The 22431-nt window shown below is 38.3% G+C and overlaps 1 protein-coding gene across 2 annotated transcripts; it reads left to right on the top strand.

Annotated features, from left to right (window-relative positions):
- The first annotated feature begins 76 nt into the window (after nucleotides 1-76).
- numa1 (nuclear mitotic apparatus protein 1) lies at nucleotides 77-22343 on the top strand. 2 transcript variants are annotated; one of them, XM_079610016.1, is made up of 24 exons: nucleotides 77-223; nucleotides 699-748; nucleotides 1196-1281; nucleotides 1374-1453; nucleotides 2185-2270; nucleotides 4271-4342; nucleotides 4483-4573; nucleotides 6539-6677; nucleotides 7421-7557; nucleotides 7637-7748; nucleotides 8556-8673; nucleotides 8758-8898; nucleotides 9008-9121; nucleotides 9602-13984; nucleotides 14130-14339; nucleotides 14433-14596; nucleotides 14679-14964; nucleotides 16124-16319; nucleotides 17321-17457; nucleotides 17534-17875; nucleotides 18004-18090; nucleotides 19297-19527; nucleotides 21454-21493; nucleotides 21921-22343. In XM_079610016.1, exons 2-23 carry the CDS (start codon nucleotides 707-709, stop codon nucleotides 21463-21465), a joined length of 7266 nt encoding a protein of 2421 aa, XP_079466142.1. In that variant the 5' UTR covers nucleotides 77-223; nucleotides 699-706; the 3' UTR covers nucleotides 21466-21493; nucleotides 21921-22343. The 2 variants fall into 2 exon arrangements, with proteins under 2 accessions (XP_079466142.1, XP_079466141.1); XM_079610015.1 differs by lacking the exon at nucleotides 21454-21493 and having other exon boundaries at nucleotides 21921-22121.
- The last annotated feature ends 88 nt before the right edge of the window (nucleotides 22344-22431 follow it).

Here is a 22431-nt window from a genome sequence, read left to right as displayed (position 1 = left end):
GGATTCTGGGAGATGTATTTCATTTTTAAACGGAGACTTTTGAAAGACTTCCTACAAGGGCGTTGCGGAAGAAGCTGCGCTTTCATTGGCTACTTTGATTTGCGTCATCACGCGATGACCAATAGCTGTTCAGATACAGTTCTACGTTGTGAGTTTTGAATTTGAAAATGTTTCAGTGAAGGATTCAATGTGCGTCTTTGCTTCGACTTAGCCCGAAATCACGGTAAAACACATAATTCATTCATATATAAGTATATTCAGCATTTTGGTTGTTTTATGAGGACAGTATTTCTGCCATGGTCGATGTGTTGTTTAAACATTGGTAATGTTAGCGGGCAAAACGCTGCAGAGTAAACAAACAAACAAAGCAAAACCTTACGTTACTGGTTGAACATAATTATACTGTAATGCCAATTATATTTGCGTTTATTTGCACTGCATGTCATATTAAGGCTGTTTATGTGCACTAAAGTTTACGGATATGTATCATAGGTTTGAGTTTTGTTTATTATGATTAAAATGATCAAATGTCATGCTATATCCTTGAAGAAATGTTATCTTTGTGCTGTTTTAGTATCTGTTATACAGTAGTAACTTATATTTAACAACAACAGTGTAAACATCAAGCACGCACACTTCGTAATCTGCATGACATCTTGCTGGTTTAATTGCATCAAAGGATTTCAAATGTTTAATAGAGTCCACCATGAAGTTCAACAGGACCAAGGCGGGACCGCTTTTGATATGGGTAAGACAGTTCCCCAATTTTAATGCATTTTGACACAAATGTCTTTCTTTTGGATTTCATACAGAATTATAAGTAATATTTTTGTTTACAATTGATTTATTTTAGGTAAATAAATAAAAACTCACAAAGTATTGCTTAAATTCTACTGTGTGTGTCATCCACAGATGTACAGAACTTACATTATTGTATATCAATTTGTTTTCTTTATGAATGATGATGAATAATGACAGATAGCAACATGGTGTCGGCCCAGATCCGGGCCACATCTGGCACATGTGGATTCCACGCATACCAGATGTGGACCGACATTATGTTGCTGTCTGGGTAGTTATTTGAATCTATTGCCATGTTTAACGTTGTAATGTCTGTTTTATAGTTTTAACAACTCAAATGTTTCCTCTGTAAAGTTTCAAGAGATCTTAATATTGACGGTTGTCCTTTTGACAGATGAATGCCATGTTTCCTGAGAAGCCAATCTGGGAGTTTGTTCATATGAGAGATGGGATCCGACTCCTGGAGATCTTCGGCAAACTGTGAGTTGTCATTTTGAGATGGTCATATGGAAATGCCACGATAACTTTGCAACATAATTTGCCTCTGACTAATGCCTCATCCATTACTGTAGAAACGGCGAGGACAACATTGAGGTTTTAAAGACTTTATCCCTGGATGAGAAATTGAAAATCATCTTCAGTTATGTGCATGGTGAGTTTCAAATCTGTGCTTGTGTCTTTCTTTTTATAATTTCATGCTTGTACCACATCTGTAGTTTTGATTCATTTGTCGTAGACGTTATGAAATTAATGAGACATTTTTTTTTGTAGTAGTGACATTATGCTCTAATGCCAGTATTTGTATCAAAATGTTGGTTAACGCAGAAAATACTTTTACTTGTCACTCGTTTAAATATAAAAATGTGCTTGTGGTACGGCACTTACATTTAAAGTAACTTGGGCTGTTTAAATTTTGAAATCTCAACATCGGTCATAACTACGGGTGAAACTCAAAAAATGTGAATATAGTGCAAAGGTTCATTTATTTCAGTAATTCAACTTAAAAGGTGAAACTAATATATTATATATACTCATTACATTCAAAGTGAGATATTTCAAGCCTTCATTAGTTTTGATGATTATGGCTTACAGTTTATGAAAACCAATAAATAACTTTATAACAAATAAAGGCTTGAAATATCTCACTTTGCATGTAATGAGTCTATATAATATATTAGTTTCACCTTTTAAGTTGAATTATTGAAATAAATGAACTTTTGCACCATATTCACATTTTTCTATTTTCACCTGCATGTGCACAAATGTTTTTTCTTCTTCTTTCATTTATTTAAAATTAATTTAAAAAAAAAAATCAAGCATTTTTTGCATTTAGAATTTAAGGTAAGAACTCCTTGTTTAAAACTTTCTCTTTTCCATATGCAGATGAATTTAACCTCACCAAAAGACAAAGTTTCCTCATCTTGCAGAAACTCACTCAAGGGACTGACGTGGAGCTCCAGCTTGCCAAGGTATGTGTGCTCTAAATCAGGAGGTTTTAAACTAACTACATATGAAAGACCATTAAAATGTATAATTATAGTAAATAGATGATGATAAATTAAAGCTGCAGTCCGTCGTTTTTCCTCTTTGTCGCCATCTCTGTTCGAAATCTGCAATTGCAGTTATTCGCGGAATTATTAACTGTGCGTGGGTAGTAAATCGGCATGAAACAGCGCGGATGAACACAATGTATTGAGGAGAACCTGTCGCGTCGCTGTGGATACTGTACTGTCATCAGCAATGTCAGAGTATACCTTTTGAAAGTGTCAACATTAGAATTTTCATCGGTAAATGTCATCTGAACAAGTAAGTAACATTCACTTTTGTTCTGACCAAATTCGGGGGGTGGGGGGAAGCATTGCAGTAGGCTATAGCATGCTGATTAAATCAAACGATTGCTTATATCACGTCAAAACGTGAAAAATATTTTTTTTCTGAAGTCCGAAGTCTTTGGGTTTTACAACTGGTGAATCTCCAGTTGTCACTGGTGATTGTCGCTTTAAACTTTCGGGATCCGCCATACTAAGTGCTAAGCTAAATCTCCACCTCCATCATCCACACACGCTATAATAGCCGACTAGCCGGGGACTCCTTCTCTATGTGTACAGAAGTGACGTAATGACGCAAAGACATGCTCGAAATTCCCGCGGAAATCCACCAGTACCACTGGAATTAAAATCATTATTACAAGCTTACCGTTTTGAATCGAGGTAAGGCAAGCAGATCGTTTTGAACACTGTCTGGTTACGTTTTTTTTCAAAAATTTATTTTTTGATATTTTTAAACCCAAAAAAGTGCCGGACTGCAGCTTTAATTAAAACAAATATTAGATATTGATTAAAATATTATCTAATTAAAGTAAGTAAACAATTACAATTAGATTATGATGAATACTACATCTAACAATACTGTACTATAGTCTGTAGAAGAAAAGACCTAATAAAATGTCTCTATTATGTTATTTTAAAGCCTCCTAATTTCAATAGATTTACATGGATCCAAGGTAAAAAAAAAAACATGTTAGTTTTCTCATAATATACATTGTACATCACCTAATTTCTCAAAGAGTCTGAAAATGGTTTGTTTGAAGACTCAGTCTCTAAACTCCTCCTATCTGAGGGCCTGCTCTGCTCTGATTGGTCAGATGGCTCGGTCTGTTGTGATTGGTCTACTGCTTGCAGCACACGTCGGGAAACGAAACGGCCATCACCATAACTGAACTTTAGCTTCGGATCTTCCTCAGCACTTATATACACAGTGATACAAACAGTCACGATGGTGTCGGTTTTATTGTATCAATTCCTGCGCGAGTCCTCATCTTTTGAAGTTTCGAAACTACAGTCTCAGCTACAACTAAAGTATTTGAGGGCGGGGCGTAGTACACATTGTTCACAGGCGTGAACACCATGGCATTGAAGACCATAGGCTGGAATTGTGCAAATTTGTTACATGGGTTTTGTAACAGGAAGTGAGACTGGAAGACAATAACTTTATCTGTTGTGCACTTTGATCTTTAAAACTTTGCAGACATATTATATTATTCACTGCATTAAAGAGCATATTAGGGGCACTTTAATAGAAACTATAGTCTGTATTATGCCAATTTAAATTAGTCTTTATACATGAAAATATATAGCTGTCTTTTTAAATTTTTGGATGGGACCCCTTGCATGAGAATGATCATATTTGATGGTCTGTAGCATCTAAAATATTGAGATCTTTTATGAATATATCATAGTGGTCTGCATAACAAAAAAGAAATCCAGCTATAATGTGCTCACTTTTAAAGGGGGCGTATTTTAAAAGTACATTATTTTGTTTATTGGAATACGTTAGCATGTTTTAATGTCCATTATATAATGTCCCCTTCTTCTGAAAATTATAGATGGAAGGCGTGTAAAATAGTTCTGGGGTAAATTGTTCCTTTAATGATATGCTGGTTAAATGTTGTGCTTGTATTTGTGCACAGGTGATGCTTCTGCTTTGTTACTGCAGTTTTAAAAAGGGCAACTTATTACCCTTGGTTTCAAGAACAGAGTTGGTGAGTCTTCAACGGCCGCTGGATGCTTCGCTCTACGTAGCTCTATATCTAAAATATTGAATGTTCTGGCTCATTTTGAAAGTGTCACTCTTTAACGAAGCTCTTTTGTGTGTGTCTCTTTCTCTGTCTGTCTGTGTCAGCCGGAGATTACATCCATATTTCGTTTTGTTAAAGACGGCGCTGATGGTTTGTCTTTAGACGAAGGCTTAGATCAGTTTCTAGAGCAAGACGGTAAGTAGCCACGTGATTACGTGATTTAACACATTATCATTATTCAGCATTATTGACTGTGCATCAGTGTTTTCAATAGAGATATGGATAATGCTTAAGTAAATGAAGGCAAGGCACTACATTTGGGCTTTTTTTTTTCTTCTTCATAACATTTAGTTTCACACTAGTGGAAAGGAAACATCCAAAATACACACGTGTTTATTTTAATGCACTTTATCTAACTTACTTGTATCTGTAGATTTCAATTACAATACATATCTTTAAAGGCTTTTTTCTCATTCATGGAGTCAGAAATCTCCACTTCAGCGGCTTTATTTACAGGTGAAACTCGAAAAATGAGAATATGGTGCAAAAGTTCATTTATTTCAGTAATTCAACTTAAAAGGTGAAACTAATATATTAAATAGACTCATTACCTGCAAAGTGAGATTTCAAGCCTTTATTTGTTATAACTTTGATTATGGTTATGAAAACCTTTTCACAATATTCTAATTTTGAATTTGAAGTTTTCATAAGCTGTAAGCCATAATCATCAAAGTTATAACAAATAAAGGCTTGAAATATCTCACTTTGCATGTAATGAGTCTTTATAATATATTAGTTTCACATTTTAAGTTGAATTACTGAAATAAATTAAGAGTTTCACCTCTACACCAAAATGTACAGTTGTATTCCTACAGAGGGGTTTATTCATACATCATTACCCTCATTTTATTTTATTTTATTGTGAATTTTTTCACAAAAATACTGCTGTTGACAGTATTTTCTGATTTGAGTGATAAAAAAGATCAAAATCCCCACAGTAAAAACTAAGGGTGTCACGATTTCGATTTTAAATCGAAATCGATCGAAATTAAGTCACAATCTCGATCATCGAATTAAAAAATGGAATCGACGATGCTGCCAGCTGCCACGCCCCCATGTCACGTTCGGTCGGCTTGTCAAGCGGAAAAAAACACGCGTGTTGAAATGCTGCGAGTCAACCTCCTCTGGGGGCCGCACACCCGACGAGAAGCGCCGCGTCTATGACAACTCGAGGCATCACACACACCGGACGAGAAGCGCCGCGTCGCGTCTATGACAACTCGAGGTATCGCACACCGGATGCTCGCACTTTCTCTACTTCAGCACCGGATGCGCGCACTTCAGCACAGTGTGAAGTCACGAGACAAATAAATGTATATAAAACGTATTAATTTAAAATAAATTAAATATAAAACTATGTAAATGGCGCTCTGTGGCGCGGCAGGATTAATTTTGAACAAGGTCCTGAGCCGTTGCTTGGCGCCGCGGACAGACGCCGAATGGCGCCGCCGGTAGCCTATGTGTGTGTGTGTGTGTGTACACTCAGAGAATAAAGTGTTAGAATTTTAAAGACGTGGCTCTGCGCGACGCATAGATTTATCTGTTAAACTGTTTGTTTGTTTGTTTTGTTGTGAACTTGAATGTCATCTTCTGTGAAGAAGGGGTTACAAAGGAGAAACTATCGCAGGTTATTTTGCTTAAGTTTCCAATTGACTGAAGATATAAGTTATTGTTACATTGTGTTCTTAATAAAAGTTTTAAATTTGACATTTGGTCTAAAAATGGCATAGCAACCTGTGCTTTAAAAAAAAAAAAAAGTAAAAACCGAGAATCGAATCGAACTGTGACCTTAGAATCGAAAATTTAATCGAATCGAGGATTTGCAGAATCGTGACACCCCTAGTAAAAACCTTTAACTTTTATGTCAACAAAAGGAATCTTAAACCTGGCTTTATCCAGTGTTTGGATTTCTGTTCTGGAAATTATGACAATTGGTGCATATCTAATTAGATAATGCCTAATTTGCATACTTAAACATAACATTTCTGATAATCTGTAATACAAAAAAGAGATCATTCTTAATGTGATCATTCAAATGGAAAATATATCTGTAATATTCACACTGAATGTAATCCTTGCTTATCGATGATCTGTCTCTAGCGGTTGTGAACTCCAGCGGCGGGAGCAGCGGCAGCTCGTTATTGTACACTGACGATGAGTCTCCGTACTTCAGCCGCTTCCAACGGCTTCCCAGAGTTCAGTTTCAAGAGCTTTGCACAGTGGCTTCCAGCTCAGACAGGTCAGTGCCTTTTGTGCGGATCCCATGGACAAGGACAAAGCGGCTTCTTAACTAAAACAATCCAAAATGTTAAATGAGTCACAGCTTCAGAAAGTTATAACTGTATTATCAACTGATGCTGACAAGCAAGCAAGTACTTATTGAAAATACTTTTTGTTTACAATAAAAACAATAAGTTCAGTACAAGTTAATCTCAATCAACACATTTGTGGCATCATGTTTATTTCCATTTTTTTTACCTCCCATGTTATCATGGTTTTATTGTGTAAAATGGCTCACTAACCGTATCTATGCAAAAGTTAAAACTTTTTTGCCATGACAGCACAATGCCATAAATCCAAAAACCCTAAACCGACTATAAAAATTAGTTCACAGCTCAACGAATTCACACATTATAACAGAATAATTTATGTATGTGATTTTAGAAATTTAAAAACTTAATTTTCTGATTTTAAATCCTCCAAAAATGGGTCCCATTCGCTTCCATTAAAGGTGCCTTCCTTTTTAAGAAAATGAGGGACGAGTCAAAACTATTTTTTTATGGTAATAAACATTACACAACAAATGTCGTAGATTAAGCTTAACTCAATGACAGAATAGTTCTTTAAGCATCAAATATGTACTGAGTTGTTGCATTTCCCTTTCATAAAAATATTGTTTGATGTCGGAAACTTAGGATTTGAAAATGCTAATTTACTGAATGATAAACGCCCAAATAATCCCCATGCATCCCTGATCTCCAGCTCTCCAGTGCCGGATGTAATGAGCACGCCACATTTCCAGCTGAAGAGACTCCGGAAAGAGTTGGCACATGAGGGAGATGTGAGAGACGAGCTGGAGAAAGAACTGACCGATCAGATCAACGTCATCTCAGAGAAAGGTATCCTATATGCCGTCTGGAGGGAATGAAGTAAACTGGTGTGAATTTGGTTTAATTTCTCTCTCTCTTTTGCACACAGAGGGTCTGATAGTCCAGCTGCAGCACAGGGTGGACCGAATGCTGAGAGAACAACGAGAACTGGAGAAAGACCATAAAGCTGCTCTTCTGGAGCTGCAGGAGAAGAATGAGAGGTGAGACGCAAGGAGGGGAAGGTGGACGATGGCCCTGTTCACACCTGGTATTAAGATGCGTTTTTGTCGATCGAATCACAGGTAGACGAGGGAGACACATTCCCGTTTACATCTGGTGTTTTAATCCGTATCTTTTGTCCTTTTTTGACCACTTCTGTCCTGATTTATTCGAGTTGAGGGTCTATGTAGTGTAAATATATGGGTTTTTATGGATGATATTAGCTCACGCAATTTACATAGGAAAACGCGACCGTAGACGACGGAAAAACATCAGCTTTTGTTTCTGCTCTGATAGACGCAAGAGTTCGCCAAACGCTGTGTGTTAGAAATCAGGAATAGTGAGAGAACATTGTGCTTGATACGTTTTTTAGTTTTTTAAACCAACTTGTGTCTCCAGCCGACAAAGTTTAAACCCCGTCTGACTAGCGCTCTTCCCATAATGTTTACGAGGCAGGTCAGCAGGCGGAGAGTAGACGGTCTTTTGTGGCTGTTTGAACACATTCGATCACATGAGCGTTTACAATATTTACCCCGGGTCGGGTACAATATTTTCTTTCTTTTTTTTGCGGTCCGAGTTGCGGGCGGGTTAGTTGAAATTGTCGGTCGGGTGCGGGTTGTTTATACATTGACCTGCACATCACTGTCGCCCACCCTTAATAATACCAGGTGTAAACGGGCCGCAAGCATGTCTGTATTGGCTAAAAAAGGTTAATAAATACTATGAAATATATTGCTAGTTCATGTTAGTTAATGCATTCGCTAATTCTAAGAAATAAGACTCATTGTAAAGCTGTTTTTCTTGTACAGTCTTCTCCGCAGAGTGCACGAAGTTGTGAAGCAGTGCCATGATTTAAAAACCGAAAACTCTCTGAAGGACAAAAAGATTGATGAACTAGCAGAGGAGAACCAAACTTTTGCTGCTCAGGTGAGAATTTTATTTTCCCCCCCCTTCCTTTCTGTCTTGCTAACCTGTTTAAAACTAATTTCTTCATCACACTGGACTCATCAGGTGCGAAACACATTCGCTCAGCTGGCGAGAGCCGAGGAGGAAGTTACAAAACTCACGTTGGCTCATGAATCATCTCTGGCTGAGTGGAGGAGCAGAAAGGAGTTTCTCGAGCACGAGTTGAACGAGGCCGTCACACACAGGGTAGATCATTTCAGTTAAATTCATCATGTTGTGTTTTTTTGCTTTGTACTCTCCCTGACTGGTATTTATTCATCTGTATTGTTTTCTTCCTCCTGTTCTCCTCGTTCAGGAGTGTCTGAGTGAGCAAGTGCAGATCCTTCAGGGAAAGATCTCCGTTCTGGAGGATGAACTCCTGAAAGCTCAATCTCAGGAGAGAGGAGAGGTTTTGGGACCCATCATGGAGGTGAGATATTTTGTCTTTCTGTCATAATAATGTTTACACAGGGTTATATTTTGTTTTCTGATGGAAAGATTGTTCATAATTTGATCAGTAAGTCTAAAATGTTATGTTCAACGAGCTTACAAACAGATTGCGGTTCAGGTCTTTTGTATGTGCTTTGCTAAATATTTAGCTGTTTTATTCAAGATGCCTTCAAAGGAGCTACTAAATATTAGCATGACTGAGGTCCATCACATATGCAGATTGATATCTAATTTTTTATTATTATAATTTATCATGATGATACACAACATTATCTTTAATCTAAAATAATCAGGGTTAATCAGAGTCTAAAGCTCATATTTCATTCTCTCTTAATACATGCATTGACTGTTAAAAGGAAAATATTGTAAGAAACAACTATTTAGTTCTTACTGAGCTGAAAACATCTTCATAGAATTGACCAAATGTTGACTAACATTAATCTCTTTTTGTTTTTCTCAGTGGGAAAAGCTTAAACAGGAGCTGGCAGATCTGACTCTTAAACTCGCTGAGCTTCAGGACACAATTTCCCGTCTTGAGAAGGAGAAGACGGAAGTTGAGGCTTTGCTGGCTGAGGAGAGAGCCTCTTTTGAAAAGGAAACCAGAAGACTACAGATGGTTGTGTTCGATCTGGAGCAGTCAGTCAACAGCATCCGTTTGGAGAGAGAAACACTGGAGGAGGCATTACGGAGTCAGAAAGAAATGCTCACTGCGCAGATATCAGCTCTGGAAAGTGATGTTTCTCGTCTGCAGCAAGTGGAAGTGCAGCTGACAGCAGAGATCAAAATCTCTGCGGACCTCCGCCAACAGAGAGAAGAGCTGGAGGGGAAGGTTGTTTCTTTAGACAAGATGGTTCATGCTCTGCATGCTGAGATCCAGGGTTTGAAAGTGGAGAGAGCATCACAGCAGGATGCCCTGAATGCCCTGATTGTTGAGTTGCAAAGCACCAAGAACACAGTTCAGGAATATGAGAAAAAGCTGGAAGAGCATCAAAAAGTGGTAACAGAGAATATTTCGTTGAAAAAGGAGGCATGCACATTGGAGCAGGAGCTTGATGAGCATCTGCAGGTCATTGGAGACCTTCAGGGGCAAATAAATGTTCTCAGACAGGAGAAAACTGAAGGAGAGAACCAGGTTCTGGAACTGTCCGAGCAGATTTCCCTAAAAGATGAAGAAATCAGAAATCTGAGGAACGAGTATAACTCTGTTGACCACGAGCTGAAGCTTGTGAAGGAACAAAATATTGAAATAAACGAATTGATCAAATCAAATCGCAAAGAGCATGAGGAGACTGTTAAAAAACTTCAGCAAGAGCTTCACTCTGCTTCTTCAGCCGCATCAGAAAAACAAGAGGAAATGCTGGTTCTGTCAGCAGAGGTAACCTCTCTTAAAGAGCAGATCTGCCGTTACAGTGAACATGAAGTGCAGAAACAACAAGAAATGTCTTTTTTAGAGACCCAACACAACTCTCTTCTGAACCAGCTGGCTGAGGCGACAGCTACAGCTTCACATAAAGATTCTGAGCTTCTCTTGCTTCAAAATGAGATTCACCAACAAGAAAGCCTTAGAAATAAGGCTCAGGAGCTTGAGACTGCCAAGCGTGAGGAACTTGAGAGAACAGTGAGTGAACTTCAAGCTAAAATCCTACATGTCTCCACTCTTGCCTCTGAGAGAGATGCTCAAGTAATTTCTCTTCAAAATGGGATGAAAGATCAAGAATTGAGTGCCAAGCAGGCTGAAGATGATCTCCGTAGAGAGCTAGAGGAGAAGGTTGGCAACCTACAAGGAGAATTAGATGCGCTCAGTCGTTGTACTGCAGACAAAGACAATCAGCTGGGCTCTTTAGATCAAAAGCTGAAGGAGATGGAAGGGCTTTTCCTTCAAAAGGAGAAAGATGTCCTGGAGATGCATCAGGCAAAGGAGGATCTGGAGAAGAGGCTTGTTGATGAGAAACAACAACTGGAGGAGTACCAGCAGAAATGGGAGATTGTGATAAAGGAAAGGGACCACCTGTCAATTGAAGTAACATCTCTCAGTGATCAAATCTGCAGTTACCAAGACACTGAAGTGCAGAAGCAACAAGAGATGTCTGTTTTAGAGGTAGAATGCAACCAGTTAAAAGAAAACATGGCTGCCCTTGAGAAGAAGTTATTAGAGGACACAACTACAGCTTCACAGAAAAATTCTGAGCTTCTCTTGCTTCAAAATGAGCTTCACCAACAAGAAAGTATTAGAGAAAAGGCCCAGGAGCTTGAGACTGCCAAGCGTGAGGAACTTGAGAGAACGGTGAGTGAACTTCAAGCTAAAATCCTACAAGTCTCCACTCTTGCCTCTGAGAGGGAGGCTTCTCTTCAAAACGAGTTGAAGGATCAATTGAGTGCCAAACAGGCTGAAGATGATCTCCGCACACAGCTAGAGGAGAAGGTAGAAACCCTACAAGGAGAACTAGATGCGGCCAATCGTTGTGCTGCAGACAAAGACAATCTGCTGGGGTCTTTAGATCAAAAGCTGAAGGAGATGGAAGGGCTTTTCCTTCAAAAGGAGAAAGATGTCCTGGAATTGCATCAGGCAAAGGAAGATCTGGAGAAGAGGATTGATGAGCTTGTTGTTGAAAAACAACAACAACTGGAGGAATACCAGCAGAATTTGGAGACCGTAAGGAGGGAAAAAGATCACATGTCAACTGAAGTAGCCTCTCTCAATGATAAGATGTGCAGTTACCAGGACACTGAAGTGCAAAAGCAACAGGAGATGTCTGTTTTAGAGGTAGAATGCAACCTGTTAAAAGAAAACATGGCTGCCCTTGAAAAGAAGTTGGTAGATGAGACAACTACAGCTTCACAAAAAAATTCTGAGCTTCTTTTGCTTCAAAATGAGCTTCACCAACAAGAAAGTATTAAAGAAAAGGCTCAGGAGCTTGAGACTGCCAAGCGTGAAGAACTTGAGAGAACAGTGAGTGAACTTCAAGCTAAAATCCTAGAGGTCTCCACTTTTGCCTCGGAGAGGGAGGCTTCTCTTCAAAGTGAGTTGAAGGATCAATTGAGTGCCAAACAGTCTGAAGATGATCTCCGCAGAGAGCTAGAGGAGAAGGTTGGCACCATGCAAGGAGAACTAGATTCGGTCAATCGTTGTGCTGCAGACAAAGACAATCTGCTGGGCTTTTTAGATCAAAAGCTGAAGGAAATGGAAGGGCTTTTCCTTCAAAAGGAGAAAGATGTCCTGGAGATGCATCAGGCAAAGGAGGATCTGGAGAAGAGGCTTGTTGATGAGAAACAACAACTGGTGGAGTACCAGCAGAAATGGGAGATTGTGATAAAGGAAAGGGACCACCTGTCAATTGAAGTAACATCTCTCAGTGATCAAATCTGCAGTTACCAGGACACTGAAGTGCAGAAGCAACAAGAGATGTCTGTTTTAGAGGTAGAATACAACCAGTTAAAAGAAAACATGGCTGCCCTTGAGAAGAAGTTATTAGAGGACACAACTACCGCTTCACAGAAAGATTCTGAGCTTCTCTTGCTTCAAAATGAGCTTCACCAACAAGAAAGTATTAGAGAAAAGGCTCAGGAGCTTGAGACTGCCAAGCGTGAGGAACTTGAGAGAACGGTGAGTGAACTTCAAGCTAAAATCCAACATGTCTCCACTCTTGCCTCTGAGAGGGAGGCTTCTCATCAAAATGAGTTCGAAGATCAGTTGAGGGCCAAACAGGCTGAAGATGATCTCCGCACACAGCTAGAGGAGAAGGTAGAAACCCTTCAGCGACAATTGGAAACAGCCGCTCTTGACGTAACAGACAAAGACCAACTTCTGCAGACTTTGTATCAGAAGCTGAATCAGATGGAACTGCTGTGCCAACAAAAGGAGAAAGATGTCCTTGATATTCATCAGGTAAAGGAGGACTTCGAGAAGAGGATTGATGAGCTTGTTGTTGAGAAACAACAACTGGAGGGAAACCAGCAGAATTTGGAGATGGTGAGGAAAGAAAGAGAGCATCTGTCAACCGAAGTAACATCTCTCAATGATAAAATCCGCAGTTACCAGGAAAGTGAAGTGCAGAAGCAACAGGAGATGTCTCTTTTGGAGGGTAAACACAGCACATTAATGGAGAACTTGGCTGCTCTTAAGACGCAAGTGACAGAGCTGACAAAAGCAGCTTCTCAGAAGGAATCTGAGCTTCTGTTGCTTCAAAAGGAGTCTTGCGAACAAGAGAAACTTCGAGAAAAGGCTCAGGACCTCGAGAAGGACGTAAGTGATCTTCAAGCTAAAATACAGGAGGTCTCCACTCTCACCTCTGAGAGGGAAGCTCAGATAAGTTCTCTTCAAAATGAAATGAATGATCAACAATTAAAGGCCAAACAGTCTGAAGATGATCTCCGCACTACGCTTGAAGAGAAGGTTGAAACACTACAGAGACAACTAGACACTGCCAGTTGTGAGGTCACTGACAAAAAACATATTTTGGAGTCTTTGGATCAAAAGCTAAGGCAGATGGAAGTGCTGTGCCAACAAAAGGAAAGAGTTATCATTGAGATGCATCAGGCAAAGGAGGAATTGGAGAAGAGAATGGTTGAACTTCATGCCGACAAACAACAACTGGATGGCTACCAGCAGAATTTGGAGATGCTGAGGCAAGAAAGGAGCCATTTGACTTCTCTCAACCAGTCTCTCCAGAGGGAGTGTGACGCCTCCCAGAAGATTCGAGCTGAGCTAGAGTTGAAGGTTGAGGAGAAAAACGGTTCAATCCTTGCTCTTAAAAAGACTTCCCGACAGTGGGAGGAACAGAATCAGGAACTCCTGGAACAGCTGAAGACAAAGTCAGAAACAGTAGAGCACTACAAATCACAGGTCTGTGTTGAGTTAGATCTTACATGTTTCTTTCATGCATTTTGATGTTTTGAAGAATCCTCATTGCACAACTGAATTTTGCTCCAGTTTGACATCACCTGCCCTTGTTTAAAAACTCAATGGCTGTCTTATGTTTCTTCCTCAGGTGGAGAAAGCCAAGAATCACTACAACGGTAAAAAGCAGCTGCTGGTGGAGGCTCAGGAACTGAACAAAAATGTTGAGCAATCACTTGAGGCCAGTAAGAGGGAAGTTAAAGCTCTGGAGGTTGAACTGAAGCTAGCACGCATGGAGCTAGACCAGGCAAACGCCAAAGAGAAGAACCTTGCGGCCAAAGTGAAAAACTTGGAGGCACAAGTTAGTTTACATTCTTAATGTTGCAATAATGTGAAAATGAAACGGGTTAGAGTTTCTTGTTGAATTTCATGCTTGATTGTGTGTTGGTCTCAGGTTGACTTTGCTGATCGGCAACTGCGAGAGCATGGGAAGACGACTGATGACATTGAGCACATGAGACATAGAGATAGTCAGTACATCAGAGTCCCAGAGAAACGTCAGGACACCAGCACCGACAGCTTGGAGTTTGAGCTGAACGATTCGCTCAACCCTGACCGGTAGCTAAACCAGCACAATTGTACAGGTTTCTCACATGGTATTCCAGGTAACTCATGCAGTGTCATTGTCCTCTTTTCCCAGTCGTTCAGCAGTACCGGGTGAATCCAGCACTCCGCTAGTACGCAGTTCTGACCGCTTGGCTGCTAAACGCCGTGCCTTGGGGGCCGAATCCCTGGAGACTCTCTACTTCACGCCAATGGGTCAACAGGGCAACAAGCGTAAAGCAGATCACAACAATGCCTTTGAACGCAAACTAGAGTCCAGCATCACTTCCATTGGCGATCTTGTGGTTGACTCCGCAAAGAAGTTGACCGCTTCGGCTCGCAGGCGACGCACTACACAAGTTATCAACATCACACTTGCTAAGGTAGAAAATGCACAAATGTCTTCTTGCTTTCTACACTTCATTGGGTTAAGAAAAGTTGAGTTGGCTATCATAATGTCAGTTCCACCTTCAACATTAAAGAGCCAATCAGTAAAATCACTGTTGGGTCTTTTCATAAAACTTTGACTGGACCAACACGATACATACAGTTTTTAGCATAATTTTCTCACATTACTGCAGAGGCTGTTGCTCACGGTTAGGGCTGCACGTGCATTGGTTGGACCAACCTGAAATATCCACTTTTTTAATTCTATATGTGCGCAAGAAACTGGATTTGAGATGTTTTACGTCAGATGTTATTTCTGATTTTAAATGTTATTTAGTTGTACGTTTGGCAAGCAGATTTAGCTATTTCCAAATAGAGAGCCTAAGTCCCGCCCCTCCGATTCCGGCTCATGGTACCTTATTTTGGAAAAAATATGTATGGTAGTCAATGGTGAGAGACAACTTATCTTTATATATAACTGTGCCCTGAATTACACATATGATGTTTATCAATTTAAAAGATAATTATGAAAGTCAAGAAAGTCGCAGTTTGTCATAAAACAGAAGAGTAACATTTAGTTTTATGTGGAAATCGCTCAATGAACTACATCTCTCGTCTCGCACTATACGTCACCGTTGCTCGTGTGTGTGCAGTCTCGTACAAAACACTCAGGCATGACGGCGTAACGTTACGATTATAACGTAAGACTATAGAAAAAATGACAGACATTAGCTTCAGTAAAGTTAGCTTCAGTAAAGTTAGCTTCAGTAAAGTTAACTTCAGTAAAGTTAGCTTCATTCATTGAGAGAAAAGGTATGACGTCACATGTGCGCCTTTTGGGTTTGTAGTCTTTGTAATGACGTATTTTCACAGTCTTACACCTCAACAGTTTTACATCAAACTGCGACTTTCTCGACTTTAAAATGTATCTTTTAAATTGACAAACATCATATGTGTAATTCAGGGCACAATTCAAACGAGATCAAAATATTTGTTGTCTCTCGCCATTGACTACCATACAATATTTTTCCGAAGTAAGGTCCCATGGTGGTCCACCGGAAGGGGAGGGACTTAGGCTCACTTAATATTACTCTTCATGGCTTCTTGGGTTGCAAAGGTTATAAAGAGTTTATTGTTTTATTCTTACTTGTTTAGAAAACACCAGGAAGCGCTGAAGGTGAGGAGTCGTTTTCTAGTCTGCACTCTGCCCGATCTCAGCCCAACTTGGCAGTCCATCACTCACGACCGTTCTCCATGGACCTCTCAGAGGAAAGTTTATCAAAAGCAGACACCCTTCAAAATCTGCCTGGATATCGCAGAAGTGCCGTGCATACCATCGCCCCACCAAGAGGTGAAATGTTGTCCTTAGACCTCATTGCTTTTAGCTACTTTGCACAATACTTTAGATTAGGGCTGCACGATTAATAAAAATAAAAATTGCGATTTGGCGTAATGAGATTATCAAATTGCATTGAAAGTATGTGCTGCGTGTTTGAAGCGCGTGCGTCACTGTGTTCATTTACACGTGAGCAGCTCACTGTGTTTTCACTGGCTCAGAGAGGTTTGGTTCACAGTAAAAGTATCTTCACACAAACTCATCTCTGCATATCTGCTTTGAGTTACAGTCGCTTATAACGTGCATTTGCGAACACAACATGCGCCAAACATCTTCTCATACTTGTAATGAGAAGTGCTTATAAACTGGCTTTAAATACTTTAAAGGAAAAAGTTTGATGGTTTAATATTTGAAAAAGAAAGACAGCCATAAATATTAATACTGTAATTTTGTAGTTGTAATGTAAATTTTATTTTATTATGTACTTGTTTTTTATTTTCTAATGAAATATTACAATAGTGATATTTCTTATTTTGCTTTTTTTTTTTTGTAAATTAATCAAAATATATATTTTATAGTCATATTTATTATTTTGATTAATTTACAAAAAAAATAAGCAAAATTGTTCTGTTCTTGAATCATTAATTGTATATATTCTTTATCGCATTCTAAAGCACAACTTTTATAATAAAAATGGCTGTACTGTAAAATATTATATTTTATTAAATACTCTTTAGTTTAAACTGAAATGTTACAATAATAATATTTAATTTTTTATAAATTGTATTATTAATGATATAATACAATCATTTTTGTCATTATTTTTATTTTATTGTCATATTGATAATACAAATTTTGGGCCAAATTGTGCAGCTCTAAAAAGAAGCAAAGTAAACCTGGAGTTTTTTTTATTGCATTTTAAATCAGTCACAATTTTTTATCAGGGAAGCTACCAATTTGCACCACCAGATCATGCAGTCATACATAAGAACTAACATATTTTGTGTGTTGTGTAGCCACCAGTACGTTCTGTATCGGAGAGGAGAATGAACCCGAACATGCTTCTGATGATTGGATGCGGATCGCCGAACTGCAGGCACGAAACAAAGTCTGTCTGCCTCACCTGAAGAGCAGCTACCCGTTGGAGTCCAGGGTAAGCTTGTATTAGTTAGCTTTAGCTGCGTTGTTTGTATAAAACTAGAGCCAAACGTATTGTTCTGCCTCCGTAGCCGAGTCTCGGACCCTCGTTCACCGTAACCGACGATGACCTGCGCATGGGTGACCCGGATGAGACGATCCGACGTGCTTCCATGGCTCCGGGTCAAATACTAGAGACCTTGAACTCTCGCCGCTTCTCTCTTGCGCCCGGAGCAAGTTCGACCCAGGGTCCTGCGGTCTCCCAGCCTCAGCGCGCCACCATGTTGCCGGGTCAGATCCGGTCCAGCACTGCTGCTCATCGGTCCTCTCAGCTCACAAAAACAAGCTCACACCTGCGTGCTTCAGAAAATAAACGCAGCCCGTTGGCTCCCAAACGCCCTGGATCCCAACTGCAAGGCCCAGACACCCCTGAGGTACGAGAGATCGATATGCAGGGGCAAATGTTTAATCCCACTTGATGAATGTTTAAGTATTTTCTTTTGTATGAGAAACCTTACTTAAAATGTAAGACTGTTGGTTACAGATGTTGTTGTTTCCACAGGCGAAGAAATTGGCAAGTTGCTTCCCGCGACCAATGACACCTAAAGGCAGGTTCGGCAACAGTCAAAACAGACCTCCAAACTCTCCGGTGAAGTACTTTTGTTGAACACTTGTGGTTGTTACTAACCTAGACTTTATTTCAGGACAAAATTGCTGTTAAATATCTCCAGAATTGAGATAAATAGCTATTTGGACACACTGCTACTAGTGGTTTATAAAGTAGTGTGTTCAAAATGTAAATATGAAGCTTTATTGTAGAGTTTGTGGTTGGCGTTATTATAATCAGCTTTATTTTAAAACAATAGGAATATATTAGGCCAACTTTGAAAGATAATTTGCCATGTGTTCCCTTAAAACGGGTTTTTAAAACAGCAGCTAAAACGTTGCTGCATAAAGGCTACAACGGTTGTCTAATGTATGTACTTTATTTTTTGTGGTAATGTTTAATTTCGTGTTGTAAAGCAAAATGAGGAAGTATATTATATTTCAGACCTTATTTAAAAAAGAATATATATACAATAGTGGCCAAAAGTGATGTAGGGTAATTAAAAACAAATATATTTGCCAGACAAGTTTGATTAAACCAAAATATGAGGAAAATATTTTGTTTTAAATATGAGGGAAGAACAAAACACTAAACTTGACAATTATTTGGCAAAAATCTACAGCTAGATGTTTTATTTTACTATGCAAATAAGAAATGCCTAGAAACACATACACTTACTAAATCTTAGTCAGTTATTAATATTTCATTGGTTTTCTAATTTTCTCACGTTTGCATGACAGCCTGGCCAAAAGTAATATCCGCACAATTTGGCATGTTTCATTGCGTTATCACAGATACATAAAATTGGCTCAAAGTGAACTACGCAATATGCTATTAAAAAAAAAAAAGAATATATATATATGTATTTTTTTAATTATTTTTTTTTATTGTCAATTTTCCTAGGCTGAACATTACTTTTGGCCGCTACTGTATATAATAAAGACCCAACACCTCAAATAGTAGCATTTTAGACATTTAAATAAATAAAATAATAATGTGAATTATTTTGATTATTTCATAATACGCCTTTTACGAAAATAAAGTTGGATTGATTATTCAATATTATGCCTTTTTGTAATATTATTACAGTAGTGCTATTCTACAAACAAACTCATTAAAAACTGAAACATGTCCCTCACAAATGCTAAATGTTTTTTGGTTCTCAGCTGTCCTCGTTTAGATGGCTAAGTTAAAGGGTTTGTTTTACACAGTACTAATATGTCTGTTTGCTGTCACTTTCACCTGTAGGCCGAGCGAAGGCAATCTGTGGTGTTCACCGTTGTAAACACCCCGAAGAACAGCAGTCGAGGTGACAGCAGGCTTCAGCGCGGCCTCAACAAGCTGCGTAACAGCGCCCGCAAGTCTCCCGGCGTGGCCAGCCGTGCCCTGCGTTCAGCGGTGAGCGCCCGGTCTCCTCTGGACTCCACACTCAGGAAGTCTCCCAGAAACAAGTCCCCCAAATCATCCAACGCCAAAAAGGTACAATAAACACTTCTGTTTAAGAAAACGCTCTCTCTGTAGACATGAACCCAAGACCATGTACAGTAGTCAACATTTGAAGTGGATCAAAAAACTTCATCAAAGTTGTTCTAAGACAAGAACGGGTATTGTTGAAAATTCATGTATAACTTTGATGAAAGGTTTTATCCACTTCAGATGTTGACTACTGTAGTTATTATCTGGTGTGAGGATCCAGGGCACATGGTTATTTATAATTAGTGATGCATTGAAAGTTCTGCGGACGAAAAATTGATTTTCAGTTTCTGCCGAAACAGTTTTAGAAGATCAAAATAATCGACCGAAACGATTGTTTAATTGATCACACGTGGATAGGCTGGGTTGGCAATATTGATTTCTCGTTTTTAATGGATTTTCAGTTTGATCAACTGCAAACAGCACAGACTAAAAGATCTTGGTTCATGTATGAGGGGAAATCTTTACTAAACATGATGTAATGTAGCGCAATAGTCACAGTAAGCTTTGTGCTTAGTTACTTTTGCTATGAAACACTGTCTGATGTTTCAAATTCTGTCAATTTTCTCACAAAATTCAAACAATAAACAGATCATCCTTCTCTTTATATACAGGTGAAACTCAAAAAATTTTAATATGGTGCAAAAGTTCATTTATTTCAGTAATTCAACTAAAAAGGTGAAACTAATATATTATATATAGACTCATTACATGCAAAGTGAGATATTTCAAGCCTTTATGTGTTATAATGTGTTATAAAGAATATTGTGAAAAGGTTTTCATAAGCTGCAAGCCATAATCATCAAAATTATAACAAATAAAGGCGTGAAATATCTCACTTTGCATGTAATGAGTCTTTATAATATATTAGTTTCAACTTTTTAGTTGAATTACTGAAATAAATGAACTTTTGCACCATATTCAAATTTTTCGAGTTTCACCTGCAGTTATAGCACCAAGTTAAGTCAATTTATTTATAGAGCACAACATAAACAAAACATTTGTTGATCCAAAGTGCTTTACAGACGGTCAATCTTATATATTGTTAAAAACAAACTAATAAAAGAACATTTCTACGTACATGTACACAGTGTACCATACACAGCGTCACTCAAATGCAATAGTATAAAAGTGAGTCTTTAAACTAGATTTAAAAACGTTGAGCGATGGAGAAGCCCTGATATTAAAGGTTTAGGTGCAGCAACCGCGAAAGCTCTGTCGCCTTTGGATTTGCAACGTGAACGAGGGACTGATAAAAGAAGCTGGTTACAGGATCTTAATGACCTAGAGGTTGTATATGGCTGGATAAGTTCACAGAGATAATCCGGGGCTGATTTAAACCAAATAAGCATGAATGAACATCTGAAGTTATGTTGAAAGATACACTACAACTTACTAAAATTAGTATCTTTTACTAAACTAGTATCATGTTTTATGCAATCGCTCGATCAGTGTTTTAACTGCGGGAAGATGTCAATAAAACCGCTTGTAAACCGTGTCGTGTTGTGTTTTATTTACCTCAGAAAAACTATTATCATTTTTTTAGTTGGCTAGAAAAATAACTAGTGAGGAGAGGAGCATACTGATACTTATATGCACTATTGCATATTTTTACTTAACCTGTTTTCTTTTTTTTAATGTATGTCTGGAAAAGTATGTAAAAAAAAAAAGTTTTTATTGCAATCGTTTAATGTTTACATTTCAAAAATGAATTGGAGTACAAATAAAAAAGTTTAAGTTTTAAGTGCTATTTAAATAACTGCAACTTTTAGTGTTGATTTATTAAATAAATGTGATTTAATTGGTTATTCAATAAATAATAACTTTCGGTGCATCACTAAATATAATGCATAGGAAAGTGTTTTATTTCTTTATATTCCAATATTAATGTTTATAAATTGCAGGTGTGTTGAAGTATTTGTGTCTGTTTAGGGAATCCAGTGAGTCGCTGCGCTGATCTAAGTATTGAACTGTATGTGTCGACTGTAATATCCCTGTAAGCCTGCGGGTGTCTTTCCTCTGGGCTTGTTTCACTCTCGCTCTGCTGGTCATGTGCTCAAACACACTGTGGCTTCGGGAGCTTGGTGGCCGCTGTGATCTCATTTTATGTCATGAAATTTAGAAATATGGTTTAGTTAATTACGTAAATGCTCAACTTTACATGTTTTTAATGTCATTTTAATGATTTTTTAAATTTTTTATTTGTTTTTTTTACTTGCTTTTGAACAAATCATGGTGGTGGTGTCTCTGCTTTTCTGATCATTTCACCAGATGTTGGTGTTATTCAGTTGCTCTCTGTCCAGTTCTATTCTAGAGTAAGAGTTTTTCACTTGCAATATCTATAATGCAATCTCTCTCTCTCTCTCTCTCTCTCTCTCTCTCTCTCTCTCTCCCCACAGATGAGGTTCAGGATTAAGGTGTAAATTTGAGGATTCAACACATGCCAATGATTCCCTTTTCTTCTCTTCTCTTTGCAAATAAGTTATTTTCATTATGGGATGCAGTGATCTTAATTACTGTCCTGTTTATGTAATTGGTTGTATATGTATCATATTTAAGTGTATTCCTTATTCTTTGATGAATAAAATCTTTTCTATCATATCATTGATTGACTGGTTTGTCAGCCATTGCTAAATAGAAGCAGTGTATGTATAAATGCAGCGTTATTTAGCAATTCTGTGTTGTTTAGAATGGTTTAATACTGAGCATTTGCATTTTTTAAAGCCACAAACACAACCAAGTTTAATAAAGACTAGGTTTCTTTAAATGTACAATGTTTTAAAATGTGCAATATTTGTAAAAGAAAGAAACTTTTGTATATCAAATTATGACTTGCGTATTTTTTCCCATATTAGTTATATTAAATAAAATAAAAAACATACCATTTCCGACTGTATTGAATCTTCAAAC

This window comes from Phoxinus phoxinus, assembly GCF_949152265.1.
Source record: "Phoxinus phoxinus genome assembly, chromosome: 4".
In the NCBI taxonomy this organism is placed as follows: domain Eukaryota; kingdom Metazoa; phylum Chordata; class Actinopteri; order Cypriniformes; family Leuciscidae; genus Phoxinus; species Phoxinus phoxinus.
Note: the sequence above shows the minus strand (reverse complement) of the source record. Positions and strands in the feature narration are given on the sequence as shown.